At 43.8% G+C, this 26,639-nt stretch overlaps 1 protein-coding gene across 1 annotated transcript; it reads left to right on the top strand.

Moving 5' to 3' along the window:
* Window positions 1-7,634: 7,634 nt before the first annotated feature.
* On the top strand, window positions 7,635-24,885 carry rab3ab (RAB3A, member RAS oncogene family, b). Its single transcript, XM_020521877.2, has 5 exons — window positions 7,635-7,704; window positions 17,728-17,955; window positions 18,653-18,771; window positions 20,977-21,101; window positions 24,695-24,885. Exons 2-5 carry the CDS (start codon window positions 17,728-17,730, stop codon window positions 24,883-24,885), a joined length of 663 nt encoding a protein of 220 aa, XP_020377466.1. The 5' UTR covers window positions 7,635-7,704.
* Window positions 24,886-26,639: the final 1,754 nt, after the last annotated feature.

Here is a 26,639-nt window from a genome sequence, read left to right as displayed (position 1 = left end):
TGTGTGTCTGTCTGTGTGTGTGTCTGTGTGTGTGTGTGAGACACACATGTCCCTACTATCTTTCTTTGTGTGTTTCTGTGTTTCAATATAAACACACCAACAGTGTGAGATACAGCCAAATAGAGTGTTTCGCTGTGTTTCATACTGTTCATATCTGTATTGGTTTCACTGCACCTGCTGTGTTTATCTGTGCAAGTGTCTGTGTGTGAGAGATTGTGAATGATGGAGTCTGTACATCAGGCTGTGTAACAGTGACTGTGACTGAGGATGTTGGGGTTGTGGGTGTGTCAGTGGGAGAGTGTGAATACAGCTGTGATGGAAACATTTACATACTGATTATTGTGCAGTTATGGTTTTTTCTGCAGCCTGTCTCCCGATGCCCCACAACATCATTTCAAATTTTGCATTAATTCTCTGTGTCACCAAGTGTGAACTCATGCTCGTTTCTGAGTTAAAAGATAATGCTGAGTTTTGATTGCTCACCTGAAGGGGTGAATATTTACCAAACAACAAACAAAACCTCATCCATTGTGGACCCAATGGGCAGTTGATTTTAATCCCAGGAGGGGCACTCTTTCAGGAGGGGATAACAATGTGCATAGTAGGGTGTAGATCCTGAGGGGCTGTGGGAAGCCTGTTACAAAGCAATTGCTGCTGGATTGAGGGCCTGGCATTGGGAAAGGGGACCCTCTGAGACCCACCCTCTACTCTGCACCCCCCCCCCCCCCCCTCCCCCCCCCCCCCACCCTCCCCACCCCCCCCCCCTCGCACCGCCCCAATCCCCCACCCCATGCACCCCCCCCACCCTCATGAGCGACGCATCACTACCCCCATGATTCCAGTCCCCCACCGCCAAGAACCCGCAAACTACAACATCCCCAGGACACCAAGCAGTGGGCAGGGCCCCTGTCACCTGCATTGAAACCCTCCCCCACCCAACATGGACACTTTGGGGAGCAAACCCCCTCTGTTGAGAATGAGATGATGGGAACACCATTGCAATACTCAGTGACAGCCCACGATATGTAGGTGATGTGGGCTGAGGACGGAGCCGAACTGTCACTCACTCTTCAGCCAAATCAAAGGATTCGGAGTGTGTTTCCTCACCCAGTTGCAAAGAAGGGATTGTTGTATTTTTCTCCTTGTCCTTTAAGATTATGATACTCCCCAGTGTTCGAAATGAGGGTGAGGGATTTTCGAAGGGTGATGCTTAAATGTTCAAAAGTGAAGTTATTGCAAACAGATTACAAATGAATGGAGAGGCACGCTTCATTGCATAAACTGAGGTGAGAATGAACTTATCTGCAATTGTGCCTGCCCCCTGTTTTGGACGTTCAGCCTTACGCAGTACTCAGTTGCTTGGCCTCGTCGCTCCAGGCTCGCGTTTGTGATCCACAAGCCATCTCTTGCTTTGCTTTATTGTTCTATTTCGGGGAAATGCAGAACTGAAATCTAATCAGCACATCAGTTACAAACGCGCACATGCACCTTCTAACCCAACAACCACAGCTTCTGTCTGCCCCTCACACGTAAAAGCAGAAGTGAATCTCAAGATAATATCCCTTACCCAAACACAAACAACTCAATTAAAATGCAATTAGTATCCACCTCCCACCATCAGCATTTCCTCTTTCTCTCTCCTTCATGTGTGTTTATCCAGTTTCCTCTGAAATCTAATTGATTTTAATTCTCCTCGACCATTCCCTGTGGGAATGAGTTCCATGTTCTCCCCCCTCCAGGGGTAAATTTATACCCTCAAATAACAGGAAAATACTGCAGATGCTGGAGGCCTGAAATAAGAATACAGAGTGCTGCTGCAACCCAGCAGCATCTGTGGAGAGAGAAATGGAATTAATGCTTTGAGCCCGATGACTCTTCTTCGAAACATTTCTGGAGAAGATTCCTACCAGATTTGAGACATTAACTCTGTTCCTCTCTCCACAGATGCTGCCAGACCTGCTGAGTTTCTCCAGCACTTTCTGTTCATGTTTTATTTATGTCCCTTGATCCTCCACAAGGGAGAATGCCCAAATAATTGCACTATCAAACCCTTAAATAATTTTAATAACCTCCTCCCAAGTCACTTCTTAGTCATCTTTTTAGAGAAAAGAGCCACAGTCTGTTCAAACTTTCATGTTAGTTATAACTTTTCAGTCTCATATCAAATTAGGCAAGTACCTTTCCCATCTTTGTCACTGGCTCTAAGTCATTTTTGTAACTGGAGACCAGAACTCGAAGCATGGTCTAATCAAAGTCTATAGAAAGACCATAGGATCTTGTGGTGCAGTGGTACTGTCCCTACCTCTGGGCCTGAAGATCCCTGCTCAAATCCCCCATTCCTGGAAGTTGTATCAAAATATGTCTGAATAGGTTGATTTGAGTAACTGTAAAAAGACCAGAACTGTGCACATTGAAGATTGAAAAAAGGTTCATTTCTGCTTTAAATCTACTTCCACTCTTAAGAAACCAACCTCTCGACTTGACCAAAGGTGAATCCAGGGCTAATTGTAGCGAACAAATGTTGACTCGGGCTTGAGGTACATTGGAGATGAAAACAAAGGTTAGCAATAAGGATGGCAGGGTCTTGGAAATAGTTATCTTCAACCAAAGGAATTGGGGCATTCTACACCATGTACTGTACATAGATACATGAGTGATCCATTTCCCCATTCCCTCAGCCCCAAGTTTAATATTTGATGCCTAGTGCAGCTTCTCTTTAAGATGCTTCCATTTTCTTGAAGCCAAGGGTCAGTTTCTGAACTGTTAACAATGTATGTGCCCTCTCCCATTAAAACCCTGCTACACTTCAACCTTCACCTGACATCCCCATTTCATCCCCCCCATTGTTCCATTTACTCAGTTTTGTTAATCAATGCAGTCATTCCACTCTTATCCATGATTCTGGTTGCAAACATTAGCCCACATCCCCTGGCCCTGTGCATACAAGCAGTCTGCACAGAGTCTGCTTGTGAGAGTGTGTGCCCTTGGGTGTAATACAGAGAAACTGCACCCTGCGATATTCCACCAATCTGCAGAATTTTCACAGGCCTTTGGAGAGGGGAGAGAGGGGTGGTTGTGGTTTAGTTGGAAAGATGGGGAAGTAGAAGCTTGGTTTAGGGCAGCAGCAGGATCTGGAGACTTGAGGGTGAGAGGGAGGTTGGAGACGGGTGGGATTCCTTCCATTCTGCAGAGTGCACACGGTTCTCTCATCCTACAACTGACTAATTAGGTGCTGACTTTATCCTCCTCTTCACTTTCATTCTGTGCCTTGCCTTCAGCACGTTCCAAACCATCTTTCCGATGGAAAAACCTGTTCAGAAAGAGGAATCATTGTATTATTCTCCCTGCCACCCTGGTTTGTATGTCTGTGGCTCTTAAAGAAGACCTCTCCTGCACAAACCTAAGCTTTAACACAGTGATTGTACCTGATGTTGACAAGAGCAGAACTAGGACAACCGACATTGTGGAGGGAGGCACAGTGCGGGGTCATGACATGGAAGGGCAGCATTGAAACTACAAAGTGTGGTCTTTAAAGCAGTAACGTATCCCTAGTTTTAAAGGGGCGTTGCATTGCACAGTTTGGAGGGCTGACCCAGAGACTGTAAGCTTGCTCCACAATCTCCTTAATACTTGTTGTGAGGGATGTGGTATTGGGCTCGATTGTAACATTCAATAGAATCAAAAGGCTCCTTTTGGGTTAGGCAGGTGAGATGGTATCTGAAGAGTTGCTTTTGGAACGCAGTTGACTTGAGCAGACTAGTTCAGAACAACTGGACACCCCACCCTCTTCTACTTTGACTTCAGTTTCAATCAGGCTGAGGTAGTGGTATCAGGGTCTAAAATGTACAGGAAGATCACAGGTCAGTAATATCAGTAAGAATGTGAAGATTGTTTTATAAAAATTGTTCATTTTCTTTGTGTTGATGGCAAGGCTGGCATTTATTGCCCATCCCTTAATGCCTCACAATAAACTGATGCTAGACCCTGTTCCTGAATTGCTGAAGTTGCAGGCAGTGCCAATAGGTCAGCATTCTGACCCAGCAATGGTCAAGGACTTTAGAAGGTGGTTGGGCCAAGTGAACTGATTTAATTCCTATGTCACAGTGAGGGGGTTTCTCTGATCCTGTGTTATTGATCTGTTTTGGGGCTCAGTAGACCCATCTGAGAGGAAAACATCCACCCCGTTTTATCATATTCATAAACGTGACATTTGTCAGTTATTGCAACGACCAAACTTTCTAATTGTCCCTGCGGTAGCAGATGTTGTGGTGGAGATTGGAACTATTCCCTGTCTTTGACCTCAGCTTGGGAAAAGAAAATAACTTGGACCTGTGTCAAGCCACGAGTAAGTAAAAGAGCAGCTGAATGGTTAGAATATTTCTCTTGAGTTCAGTTGTCTTGAGTTTGGATCAAGACGCCATCACCCAGTGTTTTGATGTTTATGAGCAGCGGGGAGTCTGAATCCTCACATGTGAATGTCCCTCAGTCGGGCTGACTGCTGGGTGAAACTGCCCCGAGAAGCAGAATCTCAGCCTTTCTCAGCTGCCTGCTTTCAGGGGCACCCTGGGCTGATCTCCTGTTCCATACACTGGCAGCTGGCAGCGGTACCTGGAGGAGCTCCTTCACATTAAGTAGATCCAGAATCCAGCCTCACTGGCCTTGTTTCCATGTGAACACGTTTGACTGTAAATCCTGTAAGGTTTCCGAGAAAGCTCCCCCATCCGCACCAGAGTGAAATTAACCCTTTTAAAAACTGAAAGAACTGCGGATGCTGTAAATCAGAAACAAAACCGGAAAATTGCTGGAAAAGCTCAGCAGGTCTGGCAGCATCTGTGGAGAGAAAGCAGTTGGAAGGGTCACTTGATCCAAAACATCAACTCTGATTTCTCTCCAAGTGACCCTTCCAACTGCTTTCTCTCCACATCTGTTGCCAGACCTGCTGAGCTTTTTCAGCAACTTCTGTTTTTGTTTCTGAAATTAACCCTTTCTGCTCAGGGAATAAACTGAGGTTCAATACTCACTGCACTATTGAAACTTTATCTTGGAGTTAAGATCCAAAGTAACCCAGCTCTTGATGGGACCATATACCTTTGGAAAACTCTCCTGTTCAATAGTCACCATTGGTTAATACAAAGTGTTAAGTCTGTGTTACAGCATATTCAGAGTGACAATTTGCCTGCCTACCTCTGGTTTATTTACACTTGGCTTGCAATTCATACCACCCTGACACGTAATGTGCTATCACACTTTCTGAGTCACCTTTAACGAACAAGAGAAAATCAGTGACCCTGGAGGAAATTCAATATATATTCCCTGTTATAACACTCTATTTTAAAGACAAATAGATCATCTGTCTTGTCGTGAGGAACTTGTGGAATATTTCAGTTGTGAGAGCCACATACAGTAGCTTCAAGTTATATGATCTTACATTAATTCCCCACATGCTCACCTCACAAGCTCAAATCTCGTTTCTGTGCCATTAGGGGAAGATTGTGCCCGATACCTAAATGAAGTTGTATGTGCTGGCATGTGACAACCAAAGACCTCATCACCATCCGAAATAACTCACCAAACTTCAGCGCAATGCCAAACAGGACGGGGCAAAGTCGTTGCTGGACAACAGTGAGACACATAGCTGTCCCGTAAATTGCCAGTGTCTTCTTCCTGTCCTGTTTCTCTAACCGTGTGCCATTCTGTCATCAACTGATCTTTCAACCGAGTGCATCATACATATGTAAACACTTACACACACATAAAGAAACTTCTGTTCCCATTCATTAAAAAACAGTTATTACCAACAGAAGAGGATGGCTTTTCACGTAAAGTTCTTCAACAAATGAAAGTATTTATGGCAATTTGACCAAGGTGCCAGGATGTAGTTAACAGTCTCAATCATTCTGTTGTGTATAAACATTAATGACCAAGAAATAGAATTGTTTTCACCACACTCGATTTTTTGACCATTTCTTTCTCTTCAGCTGTTTTCAATGTGTATAATTGTTGTAATTAAGTTCACTATTTATTCCAATCTGTACAGCAGCATCTTTCCAAGGGAAGAGGTGCAGGGTCCCTGTTAAGCTCTGATTTAGAGTATGACTAGTATCTATACCTGTATGTTGTTGTAGATGTAACACAAACTGCTTCATATAAAGTTTTCAATAACATTTTGATTGTCCTTGTCTTATGTTCTGAAACTTTGTACTGTGCTTTAAGTTTCTCTGATGTTTTTTCCCATGTGTTCACTGACCTACTTTGGGGCATTTCTGGACCACGAGCCAATGTTAAAATTCTCATCTTGATCCTAAGGGAGAAGATTGCTATCTGGCTGTGGAAGCATGTCAGCTTTTGATCCCACCCCTTCAACCAAGTGGGAGACTCAGAACCTTTTGCACCAGAATAACTCAAAAATCTTTTTCTGTATGTTTGTGATAAACTCCACTTGAGGGTTGCGCTGTCTGTGATTGCAAGGGAAGGTGCCATCAGAACCAGGAACAGGATCAGGCAATCAAGCCCCTCGAGCCTGCTCCACCATTTAATACAATCATGGCTGATCTCATCTTGGTCTCAATGCCACTTTCCTGCCTCCTCTACATAACCCTTCAACTCATTACTAATTAAACATCTCTCTATCTCCTCCTAAATTTATTCGGTGGACCTGCATCCCACCGCATTCTGGGGGAGTGAATTCCACAGATTCACCACCCTTTGAGAGAAATCATTCCTCCTCATCTCTGTTTTAAATCTGCCAGCCCTTAGCCTAAAATTATGACTTCTCATTTCTAGGTTGTCCCACATGAGGGAACATCATCCCCACATCTACTGAAAGGATCAAGCATTGCCAACAGCCCTGGTGGGATTCAAATCGTTGACCCTAGAGCATTGTCAGATTATAAGTCCACTACACTATGAATGGGTGATTGAGATAGGGTTAGCAGTGATGGAGGAGTAGACCAGGAGGGGAACTGGTCAAGCTGCAGGGCCTATCAGTCCTCCAGCCGCAGGGGGGCGCTGCAGGCGGAGGACTTGGACACCCATGCGTCATTAATTATGCAGAACAGTGCAGAAAGTGTTGCAGTTTCCCATTGCATTTTGCAGGCGACTTGTTTCCAACTTTAATCCAATTTGGAGACAAAAGTTAACTGAAAATGGGATAAATCTGCGTCTGATCCCGTTAAAGAGAGACAATCTCTTGAATAATTAAATAGTAAATAATTAATTATTCATAAGATCTGCTTTATTCCAAGTGCAGTCCATCTCCCATCCATTTGTTTGATCTTCTGGCTTTTTGTATTCAAGATCGGTTCGATTTGACATTTTAAAAATGCAAAAATAAAAACATAAACCCAAATGTTTTTCAGCAAGTCCCTAACTGACATAGCTGTGAGTAATTCATAAAGCTTTTAAATAAATGAAGGTTGTGTCCCAGCTTTGTTTTTGCTCAGGAGTATAAACATTTAAAATTAACGCAAGTGGGGTGCAGGTTGCAAATGTAAAAATAAAAAAAGGAGGAAGGTTTTGTAAAAGGGGGGTGGGCAGCAGGAGGTAAGGGATGCTCTGGGTTGCTATTGGTCGTTGGGACAGTCAATCATTGCCACGGTGTGGTCCCGCCCCCTCCTGGGCCCGGGACTGACGTCAGAGCGGAGCTGTCAATCAGCTGCTGCAGTAGTGTTCAGAGAGACCGGTCCTGAGGCAAACGCTTGGAAGGTGAGGATGCTGGGGTCGAACGGGCAGCGCTGGGCATCAGGATGCAACCTCTGCATTCCATCCGATAGCTTAATGTTTTTAAAATAGCAGCAGCTTCAGTTCGCATGATCCATATTTACCATTATTTTCCCCCCATAACCTTCATTTGACATACGAGAGTTGGGGGTTGGAGAATATGGGCGTAAATCATAGCGGTCTTGGAGGCATGGCACAAATTGAAATAATGTAGCTTACGGTTTGTCTTTAAAATGTTCCTTTCCCCCACCCCATGTCTATTTTCATTAATGTGTGTGGAAGGGTGCTGGAAGTGATGGTCTCTCTCTCTCTCTGGTTCATTCATTCTGGTTCCTGCAGCCTCTGTGCCTGTCATTGCAGCCGCTTGCAGCTCACATCTCACATCTCACAGCCAGCATCACCTTCCTGAGGTTTGTGCTGGACCAGTCTCGCTGCTTTCTCAAGCAGCAGAGATACTGACACCATCGCCCTGTGCCTCCCCACTGCAGACTGAGTGATAGGGGGTGGGGTGAGATTAATACATTTCCCATTGACACACTGACTGGTCGTGCTGCATAAATTGTGGCAGAAATTAATAATTTACGGTATGATCCTTGAGATGCATGTATTATGTATTCATTGCTACATGCAATAGGCAGTAAATACAACGTATCTTAACGTGAATTAACACCTCGAGTGTGACAAGAAAATGGTTACTGGGCAACGTTTCTCGTCCAAAAGAGGACAAGCGAGCCCCAGCTGGATTGCAGCGGATTTGTGCTGGAGGAACTTGTCCCCCAGTTTATTATTAATCTGCCCAATAGAGGGCACAAGGCTGCTAGTTGAGGAAAAGGGTTTACATATTTTGCTCTCAGAGGCATTAGTCTCTGCCTGTTAGAGGGCTTCTGCTTTTGACTTTGAGTTACGACTGAACTGGGCAAAAATCTATCTCATTCTAAATACTCAAGTGATGTATATTAATTGTGCCTGTTGTTCTTAATTTGTCTTTTACAATTTTAACTATCAAGTAATATACAGTTACAGTTCTGTCCCCATCAGTACTGTACCCCAGTGTTATACAGTGACAGACCTGACTTAACCTCTAACTGTGCCCTACTTAGTCCCAGCCTATTCTATTGTTGCTGCTTTTTTTTTCTTATTCTGGACATTATAATGGGTCTATATTCAACAAAGCTATTGATCTGAGATGTGTTGTTATGTGAACTGCTCTATAAATAGGTCTATAGGTACATTACAACACAAGGAGACCATTCAGCCCCTCAAGAATGGTCCTCCATTTAATAAGCTCTTGGTTTGGTCTGTAGCTTAACTGCATTTACCTCTTGTTTCACAGTGCATCTAGCCTTTGTGTAAAAATAAACTATTAGTAACAATCTTGAGATTTTTAATTTGCACCCAGCTTTAAAATATTTGAGCAGAGTGAGTTCCTGATTTCTCTATTCTTTGCATTTAAATGTCCTAAGTATAACCTTCCTTGATTTGGGAAATGTTCCTTTAGGTTGAAAAATTGTCATCCTGCAATTTAAGTAGCTGAGAGCGGAAGCCAGGGAGAGATGGACCAGCATCTGTTGTCGAAATATTGCTAGAGTCTGTAATTAAGGTCAGGGTGACTGAACATCTTGAGAATGTTCAGCTGATCAGACAGAGCCAGCATGGATTTTTAAAGGGTAGTTTGTATCTAATAAATCTGATGAACATTTTTTGGTAGTGACTAATGTAGCACAAAGTGGATTGTGTATGGATGTTATATTAATTTACAAAGGTAATTGATAAAGTCCCTCATAAGAGACTGTTAATTATGATTCAAGATCATTGAATTGAAAACAAATTATTGAGCCTGTTGGGAAATTGGTTGAATAGCAGGAGACAGAGAGTAGGGATAAATGACAGGGCAGGTTGTAACTGGTGTTCCACATGGATGTGTGTTTAGGCGAATGTTCACTCTTTAAAGAGAGCAGAAACCACCTTGCCTCAGCAAGCTCTTAGCCTTTCTCTCCAAACACTTGGGTCTTCAAGATTGGTCTGATTCAGTCAACTGAATAACAACAAAATGTGGTGCCAGGCCAATGTTGGGTTTGGGCACAACACATTATTTAAAAATTCATTCATGGGATAAGGAGGTTGCTGGCTGGTCCCAGCATTTATTGCCCATCCGTAGTTGCCCTTGAGAAGGTGGTGAGGAACTGCCTTCTTGAATCGCAATAGAATGATTTATTGACTTTGAAGGAAGGTGTAATGTAAGACTCCGAGGAATAAACTGCAAGGGGAGGTTGCACAGCTAGGGTAAGTGTCTACAAATTAGGGTAATTTGATCTGAGCTTTCAAGGTAAAGGTGAACCGCGAGGTGAAATTGGGAGCAACTATTTTTGTCAGTTGGATAGTCTCAGACTGGGGATAGCGTCTAAAAATTAAAGTCAGACCTTTTGAGTGAAGTTTGAAAAGATGTTAGTGGCAGTTGATGTTTGATCAGTTGTTAATTTTGAATCTGAAGTTGATCGATTTTTGTTGACTAAAGGTGATCAGGGAAAGTGCGACAGTGGGAGTTGGCTGAAGTTTGACAACACATCCACCATGATCTCATTGAATGTCAGAACAGGCTGAAGCTTCCAGATAGCACCCTCCAGTATTTTGTATTTCTGTCACTTCTTCCTCAGTCAGTGTATTGTGACATTAAATCCTGTTCCAGAGACTACAGAGGGAGTGCTGTGTTCCACATGAAACATGAAGCTGAGGCCTCACTTGTTTCCCCCATGGGGGGAAAAGAGATTCTTTTTGAAGAAGCGACAGGATGTCGTCCCTGCTCATTATTTAGCCATCAGCTGCCATTATTAAACTGGATCTCATCAGTATTGCATCTTGTTGGATCATGGGATCTAGCTGTGTACAAATTGGCACTGTCCCGGAGGTGCCAAGTCTTTGTTGGGAAGGTGCCACCAAACCTTCACCACCCTACCCCCCAAAAAAAACAAAGTGCTGCCCCCCAATCTGGCCCCAGTTTCCCCCATTTGTTTGTGTGTAATCAGTGAGTGAGTGTTGCCAGATTATGCCCCAATGGGGAATTGCACCAAAGTTTAGATCCTGCTCCCTGCAGGAATCTGTCAGCTTTCCAGCCACAATCACTGGGCAAAAATCGAGAGCAGGGATTCTGGCTGAGTTGACCCCCCCACCCAACCCCCAAACCCCATCCACCGGCTCATCCTGTTACAATTATGTGAGGCATTTGGCTTGATTCAAGACCATCTGAGTCAGCTTGAGAATTGCTTGGTGTTTTCCCCACGTTAAAAGTTTCTATCCGACTGCTTGGGATAAGCACGACTTGTGTGAGCAGCGAATCCCAATGGCTAAGATCCCCTTTTACACTCACCGCAATATTCTGGGATGAGAGTCAGTGCAAAAGGTTCACTCGGATGATCCTGGTTATGGAGGGACTACCTTTTGAGGAGAGGTTGAGCAGATTGGGCCTGTACTAGCGGGAGTTTAGGGGAATGAGAGGAGACCTTATTGAAACATACAAGATTCTTGGGGGGTTTGACAGGTTAGATGTGGAAAGGTTGTTTCCCCTTGTGGGAGTGTCTAGGACCAGAGGGCATCATCTCAGAAGAAGGGGTCACCCACTTGAGACAGATGAGGAGGAATTTCTTCTCTGAGGGGAGTGAATCTGTGAAATTCTTTACTCCAGATGTTTGTTGAGGCTAGATCACTAAAGTATATTCAAGTATATTTTTAATGAGTAAGGGAATCAAGAGTTATGGGGGAAAGGCAGGAAAGTGGAGTTGAGGATTATTAGATCAGTTGTGATTTCATTGAATGGTGGAGCAGATTTGATGGTCAGAATGGGCTGTTTTTATTCCAACGTCTTATGGTCAATGGTTCCTATACCTGAACCGATAGCGCCTCAGTCCCACGTTCCTACCATTGGTTACCTGCCAAGAAGGGAAATAAGCAAGTGAGAGAACTGATCCTCAGACTCCTGTTGGCCCTGGCCATGGAGACCATCCACACATCCTGCTGGTGAGACACTGGTTGGTGTTGCTCAGCCAGAGAACCTGCCTGTTTTCCTCAGCCATGTTTACACCTGGGCAGGGCGTGGGCAGTATCCACTGGGACATTTGAGGCCTATTTGCAGGAGCAGTGAGCTTTGCCAATTCCTCAGCCCAATTTTAATTCATCTAATTTCAATGAAATTCTAGTGACATTTAAAATGGGGGATCTATAATCTATTTGAAACTTAATAACATGGTTATTCTCACTGTGTTGCCTCCCAACCACCAATACCTTGTGTGACTGCTGCCCCCCACCACTGGTATCTGGGGTAACTTTGTGACCCCACCCAACCACTTGTCTCCATGGTAACTTTGCAATGCCTCCCAATCACTAGTTTCCATGGTGATATATGATATACCGCAGCTGCTTGCATCCCATGGGATTACCATGGGTACCTCCCAGTCTCTCTCACTGGTGTCTAACATTGGGTATCCACAGTGGAAGAGTGTACCATTTTGGTAATCATTGGTTTCCATGGTGACAGCACCTGTTGCCCTGGTGACCTGCAGTATCCATGGCAAAATGAAATTCTCACAGTGAGCGTGCGAAGATCTAAGCTGCCAGGAGCCTTAGTCACAGCTGACTTGCTGCTGACGTTCTGAGTTGAGTTGACTCATGGCTTGTTCCCACCTTGTAACAGCACTGGATCACAGCTTAACGTTGAAGCCTGTAGGAGGAGGGGGAAGAGGCAGAGAACAGAGAGCTTCCTGGGGGTGGAAGAGCGAGTCAGCGCTTCCTATGATTTGTTGGAAAGAAATAACTTGCAGTTAATCAGCACCTTTCATACTTCAGATGAGTGCTTTACAGCCATTGATTTATTTTTGAAACACAAATTGCACATGGTATAACAGAGAATATAATACTGTAACAGGCCACTCAACCCAACATGAGTATAGTCTACATGGGTCATTATTTCATCTCACCCTTGTTAACAGCTGATAGGGCCTGAGACCAAGTGGAAGAGTGTACTGGAGTTCTTTGTATAAGTTGGAATAAAACTCTGACTTGAAAAGTATATACCTAGATTCTGTCTAACCAAACTGGTGTTTAACACCCTTCCAGCATACTCTTCACACATAGTAGCATTTACAAAAAAGAAAGACACATCTAAGTTTGGTCATTCACTATAGTTTGTTAGCGAGGAGTCCCAGAGAATTCCAGGCTCTACAGCATAAGGCATAGAGCCAAGGCTGTGAGAGAGTCAAGAGCAATGGTCTGTAAACCACACCAAGCAACTTTGAGTAACAGTCCAGCAATATCTCCATTTTTAAATTCTCAAACTTGAATTCGGGATCTTTCAGTGGCCTCACCCCTGTCTTTATCAGTTGAACCTAGTTCAGCACAGCAACCCTCCAAGAACTCTCTGCTCTTCTAATTCTGACCTTCTTGCTGAAACACTTCCAGCTAGAATTGGAAAACCCTAATCTGTTAATGTACCTATGAATGACTTGGATGAGGGAAGTGAATGTACTGCCGCCAAGTTTGCAGATTACACAAAAATAGGTGGGAAGGCAAGTAATGAAGAAGACGTGAAGTGTTTGCAGAAGGATATAGACCGGTTAGACAAATGATAAACATTTGGCAGATGGAATATGTGAAATGTGAGGTTCTGCACTATGGCAGGATAAACAGAGGAGCTGAATATTATTTACATGAATAATATTCATTATTATTCACAAAAAACTACAAAACAGAGGGACAAAATAACTGTGGATGCTGGAGATCTGAAACAAAATAGAAATTGCTGGAGAAACTCAGGCAGCATCTGTGGGAAGAAAGCAGATTTAATGTTCTGAGCCCAGTGACTCTTCATGTGAGCTCAGTCACTGGACTCAAAACATTATCTCTTGCCAGACCTGCTGAGTTTCTCCAGTGAGTTTTTTTTTTGGAGATCAGAGGGATTTGGAAGTCACATAAAGCTAGCATCCAAGTTCAGCAGGTCATAGTATTGTAAAGGCAATTGGACTGTTGGCCTTTATTTCAAAGGGACTGGGATATAAAAGCACAAAGTTTTGGTAAACTGTATAAGATTCTAGTTGGACCACACCTAGAATACTGTGAACGGTTTTGGTCCGCTCAAGCAAAAATATAACTGGCATTGGAGGCAGTCCAGGGGAAGATCAGTAGGTCAATCCCAGGTATGGAGAAACTGTCTTAGGAGGAGAAGTTGAGTAAATCAGACATGTACTTATTAGAATTTGAAGAATGAGAGATGGCCTTATTGAAATAAACAAGATTCTTTGGGAGCTTCACCAAGGTAGATGTGGGAGAGGTTGTTTCCCCTTGTGGGAGAGTCTAGGACCAGAGGACATCATCTCAGAACAAGAGGCCATCCATTTAGGACAGAAATAAGGGGGATATTTTTCTCTCGGAGTATATTGAATCTGTGGAATTCTTTACCACAAAAGGCTGTTGAAGCTGGATCACTAAGTATATTCAAGGCTGAGACAGATTTTTAATCAGTAAGGGAATTGAGGCTTATGGGGAAAAGGCAGGAAAGTGGAGTTGAGGATTATCAGATCAGCCATGATCTCATTGTACACTGGCACAGATTCAATGCTGAATGGCCTACATGTGCTCCTGTATTGTGTGGTCTGCCTAGCCCATTAACAGAGGCTGTAATGAATATAGGGGAATATGGGAAATAGGAGTAGGAGTAGGCCATTCAGCCCATCAAACCTGTTCCACCACTCAACAAGATCATGACTGATCCTGAACTTCAGTGCCATTTTCCTGCACGATGTCTTTAATATCTCTCTTGCTGATATCCTGAATTTCTGGGTAAAGGCACGAGACTGTGCAACTGTCCAAAAGCATTATGATTGACTGCTAGTGGTCATAGTGTCATAGTCATACAGGAAAAGGTTAAACAGGTTGGGACTCTACCCACTGGAGTTTAGAAGAATGAGAGGTGATCTCATTGAGACATGTAGGATTTTTAAGGGGCCTGACAGAGTAAATGCTGAGAGAATGTTTTCCTTCATGGGAGAGTCTAGGAGCAGAGGGCGTAGTCTCAGAGTAAAGGGGTAGAAATTTAAGACTGAGATGAGGGGGAATTTCTTCTCTCAGAGGGGTATGAATGTTTGGAACTCCTTGCCACTGAGAGCTGTTGGGGCAGAGTCTTTGTGTATTTTTAAGATGAGTTTTTGATCAGTTGGGAATCAAGGATATTGGGTAAAGGCAGGAAAGTGAATGTGAGGAATACCAGGTCAGCTATGAATGGCAGCACAGGGTCAAGGGGCAGAATGGCCTACCACTCCTATCTTTTATGGTCTTGTAGCGCAGAAGAGGCCCTTTGAGTTTGAGCTGACCTCACTACATAAACCAGGAAGTCTGTCAGTTGTACAGGGCTGAACCATAAATGCTGACCTTGCTGGCATTGCCCACACCCCACGAAGGAATTGAGAAAGTCAGGATTGTGTGCTTTCCAGTCCAGTGCTAAGGGAATGGCATGTCGTAAATTAAAGAGGAGCTTGTCTCAATTTCCTGGTGAGTATTCTTCCCCAAACCAGCACCATCATTAAAAGTGATCATGCAATCCTTCATGTGATAAATACCTTGATGCTTTTGAAAGTAAACCAGATATGTAAAAGAGAGAAATTGTGATAAAAAGATCTTTAAGAAGCAGCGATGAGGCTGATGCAATGAGAGATATTTGTGGAATATTGAATACCCAAACTGACATTTTTTTTGTTTTGAAGAGATGACTAAAGTCATGGATAAGGGACTGTCTATTGGCATTATTTATACAAACTTCCAGAAGCCTTTGATAAAGTGCCTGAAGTAAGACTGGGAACTAAAGTAGATTCCCAGATTATTGACCAAATTGGGAAATTGCTGAATAACAGGAGATAGGGAGCATGGATAAAGGGCAGTATTGAATTGGCAGGAAGTGATTGATGTTCCACAAGGATCTGTGTTTGTGCCTCAACTATTGACTGTATTTTTGAATGACTTAGAGACAGAAAGCATGCATTCAAATTGAACAATGGCACAAAGGTTAGCAGCATTGTAGGCAGGGTAGATGGCAGCACAAGATCAGAGATACTGAGTGTGTGAATGCATTGGCAAAACCACAACAATTTGTGTTGAGACATGAGAGATTTTCCACTCTAGACCTTCTTTTTAAAAACTGGGGCTTTCTAGGTAATGAAAACCTAGAAACATTGGAGGCTTAAATGTGTGTGCGTGTTTGGTTGAGATCCAAAGATCATGAAAACATAATGCAGAGGCACAGAAAATTAACAAAAAAACCCAATGGAATGCTTGCCTTTCTATCTAGTGAACTAGAATACAAGGGGACAGAAATCATGCTACGAAGCCCTTGGGTAGACCATCTTTGGAGTCCATCGCATCTCAAAAAGAAGTCACTTGGAGTGAAGTATAACTTTTCCAGGACAATACCTGTTCGTGATTTCTCTGGGGACTGCGTGGCACAAACTAGGCTTAGTTTACCCTGGAAGTGTAAAGGTCACGCGGTGATTCATTTGAAGATTTTAATTCAATAAGGGAAACGGGATGGGGAAGACTTTTCTTATTCATTCATGGGATGAGAGCATTACTGGCTAGGTCAGCATTTATTGCCCAGAGAGCAGTTGAGAATCATCCACATTGCTGTGGGTCTGGAGCCAGACCAGGTAAGGATGGCAGTTTCCTTCCCTAAAGGACATTAGTGAACTGGATGGGTTTTTCCCCAACAACCAACAATGATTTCATGGTCCTCAATAGATTCTCAACTGAATTCAAAATCTACCATCTGCCATGGTGGGATTCGAACCCAGGTCCCTAGAACATTATCTGGGTCTCTGGATTAACAGTGTAGCGATAATACCACTAGGCTGTCGATGCCTTATAGAAGTAGATGGAGAGAAGCCACTTTGGCTGGTTGGGTCATCTAGGGCTGGGGGTGGGGTGAGGTGGGAGGGAGGAGGAAAAAGTCTCAAAATTTGTAGTGAAATTTGAATAAGTGTCTGCATGCAAAGGGCGGCAAGAATTCGAAAGTCTCTTTTACAAACAATGATCGATGCAGGATCCATTCTTAATTTTAAATCTGGGATTGATAGATTTCAGATATTCAGAGATCTTAAGGAATTTGGGACATCAGTTGGTATATGATATTAGGTCACAGAATCTCATTGAATAGAGGGACAGGCTTCAGGAGTTGAATGGCCTCCTCCTGTTCTTGTGTTTCTGTGTACCAGCCCAGGCTAGTTGGGCCAAATGGCCTGTTGGTGTGGTATGTATGCTATGAATACTGTCGGTAGTGTGGCACTGCCTCCTGCCCTTGGCTCCATAACACCTGCGTATGTACTTCACTGTGCGTGAGGTGTTTTAGGTTGATTCTGGGAGGAGTGAGAAGCTACAGTGAGAAATCAAAACGATTTAGCCGCGTGGATTCAAGAAGCTGTCAAGAAGTACTTCTTCACAAAAAGAGTGATAATCGTCTTAGGTTCACGAGGATGGTCCCAGGAATGAAAAGCTTAACATATGAGAAACGTTTGAGGACTCTGGGTCTATACTCGATGGAGTTTAGAAGGTTGAGGAGGGATGTAATTGAAACTTACAGCATACTGAACGGTCTGGACAGAGTGGACATTGGGAAGATGTTTACATTGGTAGGAGAGACTAGGACCCGAGGGCACAGCCTTAGAGTAAACAAAAGACCTTTTAGAACGGAGATAAGGAGAAACTTCTTCAGCCAGAGAGTGGTGAATCTATGGAATTCACTGCCACAGAAGGCTGTGGAGACCAGATCATTGAGTACATTTAAGAAGGAGATAGATAGGTTCTTGATTGTCAAGGGGATCAAGGGTTAGGGGGAGAACGCGGGAGAATTGGGTTGAGAAGCTTATCAGCCATGATTGAATGGTGGAGTAGACTCGATGGGCTGAATGGCCTAATTTCTGCTCCCCTGTCTTATTATCTTATGGATGTGTCTAAGGAGAATAATTCTGCTTTGTGTAGATGGCTTCAGCTACAGATCCACGCTTTGGACAGAAAGAGTCTGCAGATCAGAACTTTGATTATATGTTCAAGATCCTGATCATTGGGAACAGCAGTGTCGGTAAAACGTCATTCCTGTTTCGGTATGCCGATGATTCCTTCACTCCAGCGTTCGTCAGCACTGTTGGGATTGACTTCAAAGTGAAGACTATTTACAGGAATGAAAAGAGGATTAAGCTGCAGATCTGGGTAAGTGGTTGTACCTACCTTTCTGTCTCTATTGTCACAGCTCATCCTCCAGCTCCATCGCCATAACATCCTCCAACCCCTCAAATTCACTGAAAACTTTAGACTGCTCCAATCTTGAGACAGTGTTTCCACTAATTCCATCAATTTACCAATGACTCTGGTATCCGCTCCTAAAACTCCCTTTAAAATATTCCTTAAAACTTGCCTCTTTGACCAAGCTTTGGGACACCTATCCTAATATCTCCACCTTTGTCTCAATGTGTTGTGTGCTTACTTGATGAATGTCCCAAAGCACTTGACCAAATGTTTAACCACTTTGAAAGTGTCGATAAAGTACAAGTTGCGACTGTTAATAAGCCAGTAACTTACTGAAAGGTGGAGATGGAACTAGCTCGGCTGGAATCTGTACTGAAAACAAAAAAACATGCTGGAAATCACAGTGGGTCAAGCAGTATCTGTGGAGAGAGCGCAAGCTAATGTTTCAAGTCTAGATGACTCTTCATCAGAGCTGGGTTCACTTCCTGCATCATAGCTCTGATGAAGAGTCACCTAGACTCGAAATGTTAGCTTGTTCTCTCTCCATGGATGCTGTGTGACCCGCTGTGATCTCCAGCATTTTTTTGTTTTTAACTCTGCTTAGCCCCTTCCCTTTGCTTGGAGGGTTTTAATGAAAGTCCTTTTGCTTTGTCTCCTTCAGGACACGGCTGGTCAGGAACGATACAGGACCATCACCACAGCTTATTACCGTGGTGCAATGGGCTTTATCTTGATGTATGACATAACTAACGAAGAATCCTTCAATGCTGTCCAGGACTGGTATGTAATCTATGGCTTAGGGTGAATTATGTAAGTCCTAATATCTTCGAGTGCAGGAAGAGACCATTCAGTCCATTGTGACTCTGCTAGCTCTTTAAAAGAGCTGGCAATCTGATAATCTCTCTCACATGCTCTTTCCCTGTAGCCACGTAATTTTCTTTCCTTCGAACATTTATCTCCTTTTTCTTCAGGAAGTTAAGATTTGAATATGCTTCCACTGCACTTTCAGGCAGGAATTCCAATCGCAATGGTTAAAAACTGCCATTTTCCCACTTTCTCATTAGAGAGACACGACCAGTTTAACCTGAGGGTCATTGTGCGTTGGGCGAGGCGAGAGCTTGAGAAGGAAAATATCATGGTAACCTTAGCCAGAGCAGGAATTGAACTTACACTGTTGGCATCACTCTGCATTGCAAACCCAGCAGTCCAGCCAAATGAGCTAACTATGTCAGTGGGCCATGTTTCAGCCCCTATACCAAGGACATCAATCCACAACATGCCTGCTCCTAAAAGAGGCTGTTTCTGTGGTAACATAGCATAAGTGAGAGGCAACAGTAAAAGAAAGAACTTGCATTTCTGTAGCACCCAAAGGTTTAAAGGTTGTGAGCTTAACACAGGCAAATGGGACGAGTTTAGTTTAGCAAATCTGGTTGGCATGGACAAGTTGGGCCAGAGGGTCTGAATTTGTGCTATATGACTCTTACACAATATTGGGATGTGCAAAAGTACTTTACAACTAATGAGGTACATTTTTAAAATGTAGTCAGTGTTATAACAAGGAATATGGTAACCAGTTTACACAAAGCACACTCCCACAAGCAGCCATCTGCTAAATGATTGGACAGTCTGGTTTAGTCACACGGGGTTTGAGGAATAAATATACAATACCAGGGAAGCCTCCCAGAGATCTCATTTTTCAGGTCAGTCATTAAATTGGAGTGTGCACCCTCTCAGTTGGGTGTAAGAGGCAGCATTATCCTCAGCTTATCCCTCAACTGACATCACAAGAACAATCTGGCCTTTATCCTTTCTCTGTGGGATCTTGCTGTGCATAATTTGACTTCATTGTTGCCTAGCTTGCAGCAGTGACAGCACTTCATTGGCTGTAAGCACTTCAGGGTGTGCCGCAGTGGTAGTAAATGACAATTGGGAATTAATTTTAAATGAATGAAAGGATTTATAGACAAATCTCCTAGTATCCCACCTGCTATTCCCCTTAGTTGAAGGGACAATAACAAGGAGATATGAGTTTAAGGTGAAAGTTAGGAGGTTTAGAGGAGGGGATTTGAGGAAAGTGATAGGGGTCTGGAATGCACTGCCTGCGAGAGTAGTTATTAGAGACATAGAGTCATACAGCACAGAAACACACCCTTCGATCCAACTTGTCCATGCCAATCAAATTTGCTAAGCTAAACTAGTCCCACTACCCTAAACCTTTCCTATTAATGTACCTGTCCAAATTTCTTTTAAACATTGTAACTGTACCTGCATCTACCACTTTCTCTGGAACTTCATTCCACATACGAACCACCCTCTGTGTGAAAAAGTTGCCCCTCAAGTCCGTTCTAAGTCTTTTTCCTCTTACCATAAAAATATGCCCCCTAGTTTTGAACTTCTCTACCCTAGGGAAAAGACCTTTGCTGTTCACCTTATCCATGCCCCTCATGATTTTATAAATCTCTATAAGGTCACCTGTCAGCTCCTGTTCTCCTGTGAAAAAATGTCCCAGCCTATCTTTATAACTGAAACCCTTCCATCCTGTAAATATTTTCTGAGCCCTCTCCAGCTTAATAAAATCCTTCCTATAGTAGGGGGACCAGAACTGTACACAGTACTCTAAACTTGGCCTCACTAGTGTCCTGTACAACCTCAAGCTGAAGTGGGGAAGCTCACAGACATTTTTAAAAAAAAGTACTTGGATGAGCACTTAAAATGACACAACACTCCAGGCTTGGGGTATGTGTTGGAAAGTGGGGCTAATGAGGATTTCGAGTAGTTTTAGTCAGTGAAAACTCAATGGGTTGAAAGCCCCTTGATTACTGTATGATCCATCCCATGACCCTTTGCTCTTGATGGTAAACTGATGGTTCTTGTTGGTTCCTGTGAGGAACATGCCATTTGTGCAATGAAGGGATCTCCTCAAGAACCTGTTGACTGTTTTTCCTCCTCCAGGATGTTAATTGCTTTGGTCTCTGTCCCTCACAGGTCAACCCAAATTAAGACCTACTCATGGGACAATGCTCAGGTCTTACTGGTTGGAAACAAGTGCGATATGGAGGATGAGCGGGTAGTTTTAGCCGAGGGAGGGAAGCAGTTGGCCGATCACCTGGGTAAGACAACCAATAGAAATGCTGTTACTATACAAGGTTCTGGTCAAATGCCACCACCAACAACAACTTCTATTTCTATAGAACCTGTGTCAAAGAGTCCCAAGGTGCTTCATATGAAAAATCTGACAAAACCATTCAATGTGAATTGTTAGGGCTGACAAATAGAACTGATTGATTGAAGAGGTAGGTTTTTAAGGAGTGTAGCTTTAGATTTAGGTTTTATTGTCACATGCACTCAAGTATGGGAGCACAGTGTGAAGTGTGTATTGTCACCTTTCTCGACGCCATCTTAGTTGCAAAGGTACGAGTGCAAATTCTTAGGTATAAAAATAGAAAAATAAAGAAATAAGTTTTAAAAAGTTCATCGCTACAGTTCTTTTTAGTATAAAGTGGAAAAATAAAAAAAAAATTGGAAGTTAAACATTACAGTCCTAGAGTGGGGTTGCAAGGGGACATGGGGGAGAATTATAGGAAGGACTACCAGAACATTGGCCCTGAGGCAGCTGCCACCAGGAACAAAGGAAACTGGATCAGAATTGGAGGAATGCAGAAATCCGAGAGGTTTATCGGGCTAGAGGAGTTTGCAGGGGCAGGGAGAGGTGAAACTGCAGAGGAATTTGAAAGTGAACATGAGATGTTAAAATTGATTACGATTTAAAGTGCAACTTGGCTTGCAGCCAATGTAGGTTGAGTGGGGGGTGGAACTTTCTGTTGGGTGAGTTGGACTGGTAAAGGTGAGGGTATAGATGGTGCAGGAATAGGGATTTTCCGCGAGTATGAGTCTATGTGCAGTTCAGGGCAACTGCTATTGAGAGAATGTTATTACCTTTTGGAGAGAGTGCTGAACATAGGAAAATCATTCCAGATTTTAGGAATTTACAATGAGGCTAGCTGTAAATAAGATGGCTCAAGTAGAGTTTAAGATTATACGAATGGACAGAATTTACCCAGACAAATAATTCCTGTTAAAGGCTTCAAATCCCGTGGGACACCAACCCAAAAGATATTGGAATATTTAGAATAAGACAATCTGGGAAACAGGAATGTTTTTTCACCTGAGGTCCAATTACAGAGAAGATGTGCATGGATTTGGAAGAAAATTGAATGTATTTTGATGAAAGATAGTGGGAATCCTGAGCATCCTCCAAGAAGACACGGTATAACCTCAACACCCACAAACCGAGCTACAGATCTACTCCAAAACCTTAGAAAACATGGTATATTTCAAAGGGAATGGAGTGTAAAAATAGGGAGGCTTTCCTAAAACTATGCAAGGCAGTAGTCAGACCACAGCTGGAATGCTGTGAACAGCTTTAATTCCCTTATCCAAGGAAAGATAGATTGGCATTGGAGGCATTCCAGAGAAGGTTCACTAGGCTGGTACCAGGTATGGAGGGACTGCCTTATGAGGACAGGTTGAGTAATTTGGGCCAATACTGTTTGGAATTTAGAAGAATGAGACGTGACCTTTTTGAAATATACAAGATTCAAAGAATGCTTGATAGGGTAGATGCAAAGGGGTTGTTTCCAATGTGGGAGAGTCTAAGACCAGAGGACGTAATCTGAGTCAGGAGTCACCCCTTCAAGACAGAGATGAAGTAGAACTTCTTTGATGGTAGTGATTCTGTGGAATTCTTTACCACAGAGAGCTGTCAAGGCTGGGATAGACAGATTTTTAATCAGTAAGGGAATCAAGGCTTATGGGGAAAAGGCAGAAAAGTGGAATTGAGGATGATCAGATCAGACATGATCTCATTGAAAGGTGGAGGAGACTTAATGGGCTAAATGGCCTACTTCTGCTCCTACGACTCATGGAGTTGGCAATTGGAGCTTTCAGATGCGCTTTTTCAAAAGGTTAAAATGTGAGGGTGGATGGTATGGAGCTGACTTGTACTCCCCTCAAGTGTAACAGGTCGAGGGTGATCCAGTCGAACGATTTGATGGAGGGGAACTATTGCCCTTGGTGGGTGAGTCCAGAAAGAGAGGGACTGAGTGGTCAGTTTACAATGAGTAAATCAGAGCTGCTTTCTCTCGCAAAAAGTCTTGGAAACTCACCCTGTGCATGCTAGGACTCAGCTGGAACTTCAGAGAGAGAGAGAGAAGTCAATCCAGTTGGGATCTGGGAATTTAGAGTTAAAGAACAAAAGTATGTGAATTGAGCCAAGGTGCAGATTAACTAGCCGTGAATCAAATGACAGTATAGATCCAAGGGATTGAATGGCCTCCTAATGATATTGGGGCAAAGCTATTTGTGAGAGAGGTGGAATTTATCACAGAAAACATAAAAGGACTTGATGCTGATGGGTTTCTGCTGACTTTCTCGTTGTTCCTGAGGCTGAGTGAGGGGAGAGAGCTGCCTGGACATGTATTGTCTTTAACAAAAGATTCTAATTATCGAGCTTTCCCTGTACTTGGGGTGCAACTGATTGTGTACTCACTGTCCTCCTGCAGCTCACCTCAAGTGTTCATTCTTCCAATGTTATCACAGCTTCCCTACAGGGTGGAAGCAGGCCATTCAGCCTATCGAAACCACCTGACCCTCCAAAGATCATCTCATCCAGATCCACACTCTACCCTATCCCTGTAACCCTACATCGCCCAAGGTTAATCCGCCTATTCTGCACATCCCTGGGCACCACGGGGCAATTTAGCACGGCCAATCCACCCTAACCTGCACACCTTTGGACTGTGGGAGGAAACTGGAGGACCCGGAGGAAGCCCACACAGACACAGGGAGAATGTGCAAACTCCACACAGACAGTTGTCCGAGGGTGGAGTCCCTAGCACTGTGAGGCAGCAGTGCGAACCACTGTGCTACCCTTGCAGACTGTCATCACCCAACAGTGCGATGCTGTGTCACAGTCGCCTGGGAGATGATCACAGGAGCAGGAACAGTGACTGCTTCCTCTCTCCGAGCGAGAAACTCTGAGGCCAGTCATCCTGTCCAATTGCCCCCTTCAGTCAGAAAGCAGTGGATTCAAGCCTCACTCCAGAGACGTGAGCACAGAATCTGAGGAGACATTCCCACCGCAATACACAGAGTGTGCTCCCTGCATGTTGAGGTGTTGAGATGAGCTCCAAGCTGCAAATGATGCCAGTAACAGGGTGAGTTATCCCCCAGTGTCCTCATGGGCTTAATATTTATCCTTTAAGGAATATGACTGAAGATGATGATCTAGGCACGGCTGCCTATGGGATCTTGCTGTGTGCCCTGCTGCACTTTCTACGTCACAGTTGTGACCATGTTTTTAAAAGTAGTTAATTGACCGTAACGTGCTATTGAGACTTCCTGAGCTCACTGCTGTTTTCCCGCTTCTCCCCCTCTCCTGCTGTCACTCACCAGGCTCAGTCTGGGAGTAAAAACTGTTTCAGAGATAGCAGGAGCTGCCGATGCTGGAGAATCTGAGATAACAAGGTGTAGAGCTGGATGAACACAGCAGGCCAAGCAGCATCAGAGGAGCAGGAAGGCTGACATTTCGGGCCTAGACAAGGGTCTGCCTTGGCCTGCTGTGTTCATCCAGCTCTACACCTTGTTATCTCAGTCTGGGAGTTATTGCCTACCGCATGTTTATTTTTCTCTTTTTGGGTTACAGGGTTTGAGTTCTTTGAAGCCAGTGCCAAGGACAACATCAACGTCAAGCAAACATTTGAGCGCCTGGTGGACATCATCTGTGAAAAGATGTCCGAGAGCTTAGACACAGCAGACCCCGCAGTGACTGGGACCAAGCAGGGGACACAGCTGAATGAGCATCCAGCACCCCCTCACCAGGACTGCGGCTGTTAAACACCACCCCGTTCCCCCCAGGAAACATGTCCCAACACCTCCCTTTATTTCATGTTTTCCTCTTTATCTCTGTGTCTCTGTCTATACTACCCACCCCACTTCCAGCCCTGCCCTCCTCCCTCTCCTTTTAAAAGAAACAAGAAGGTGTGTGCAGGCAGCCAAGTGGACAGAAATGTTAAGGGCCAGAGGATGATATGTGATATCAATATGGTATAATCCTAAACCAGAAACAACAGAGGAGGGTAGCCTGTTGTGTGATTGGAACGCACAGGTATGTGAAACATTTAAAACTCATCCAGTACTGTTACATTTCTCACCACCTTCCCATCCTACCCTTCCCCCTGCCCCCAGACAGACCCTGATTATAACTGAACTAGAGCCATGTGTGACAATCATCATTTGGTTTACAAAGGGTTGGTTAGAAAGCTATCTGCTTCTCTACCCCTCCCTGCACCTTAGCTCCCTGACACTGTTCTATTTGAGGAGGAAGGTTAGGTATTTTTGCAATGCATATTTATTCTCACGTTTGTTTCTTTTTGTTTTCTCCATGATTTATTCTGATGTGTGAAAGTTAACCCTGTGCCATCTCTGTCACACCTTGTGTCTCTGTATCTGTGTGGTGCCCACACGTAGCTGTGTGTATCTCCGTGTTTGTGTCTCTTCTCACATTGTCCTAATGTTCCTCCTTTTCTGTAGTTCTGTAGCTTTTACAAATATATCACCGTCACTGAAGTGTGAGCATGCACGCGCACACAAAACCAGAACAAGTTTCTGCCTTTGATCTCTTGCCACAGACATTGGAATAGATGTGACTTACTTATTACATTAGTCAGCCTTAAAGCACACAGCACTGCATCCTTACCAACCAACACCACAGTGTTTCCCTTTCGAATCTGCAAGGGCTTTCCTGTACATCCTAGTAAGACCGTAACAATAAACACAAATTGGCTTTGTTTCTAGAAAAGTAGAACTGAAAAGTAGAGTTGTTGCATTAAACCCAAATAGAATCTTAGTCAGACACCACCCAAAGCACTGGACTGTACACAGCAAGAAGGATACAGAGGCACTGGAGAAACTATTTAGAAAATGGAACCGGTAATAAGAGGCTGAACTAATTCAATCACAGTTTTTCATCTCTTTCTTTTAAAAAGAAATTTTGGTTAAAGGGTTGACAATAGGGTCTTTAAAATTCTGAATGGGTTTAGGGTCAGGTCGTGGGACAGGGACCTGCATCAGGGCCCCAGGGGGCAGCCGTACTTGAGTCAGAGTGGGGGTGGGGGTGGGAGTGGGGGATGTGTGCGTGCAGGGCCAGGGAGCAGGAGCAAGGCTTTGATTTCTGAGAAAACGTTCCCACTTATAGGGGACGTCAGATATAGAGGCTTTTGGTAGAAGACAGTCAGTGAATAAATCCAATGAGGAATTGTGGAGAAACCTCTTTACCCAGAGTGTGGTGTGAGCAGAGAAACCATTTCAGTAGAGTGAAGTTGATGCAATTAGTATATTTAAGGGAAAGTGGATAAATGCATTATAGAGAATGGTATAGATCGATGGGCTAAGATGAAGGAGTTCATGTGGAACATATGCATCAGCATGGATTAGTTGGGCTGAATGGCCTATTTTGGGCTGCAAATTCTACATAAACTGTCTGGCACTCCGAGGTATAGATTGGCGGCACAGTGGCTCAGTGGTTAGCACTGCTGCCTGACAGCGCCAGTGACCCAGGTTCGATTTCAACCGTTGGTAACTGTCTGTGT

The sequence above is a fragment of the Rhincodon typus genome, chromosome 29 (assembly GCF_021869965.1).
Source record: "Rhincodon typus isolate 14 chromosome 29, sRhiTyp1.1, whole genome shotgun sequence".
In the NCBI taxonomy this organism is placed as follows: Eukaryota; Metazoa; Chordata; class Chondrichthyes; order Orectolobiformes; family Rhincodontidae; genus Rhincodon; species Rhincodon typus.
This window is presented reverse-complemented; position numbering and strand designations above follow the sequence as displayed.

Excerpts from the sequence above, each read along its gene's own strand:
- rab3ab (XM_020521877.2), top strand. The coding sequence starts at position 17,728 with ATGGCTTCAGCTACAGATCCACGCTTTGGACAGAAAGAGTCTGCAGAT. Across the intron at positions 17,956-18,652 it reads GGATTAAGCTGCAGATCTGG|GACACGGCTGGTCAGGAACG; the intron begins GTAAGTGGTTGT and ends TGTCTCCTTCAG. Across the intron at positions 21,102-24,694 it reads GCAGTTGGCCGATCACCTGG|GGTTTGAGTTCTTTGAAGCC; the intron begins GTAAGACAACCA and ends TTTGGGTTACAG.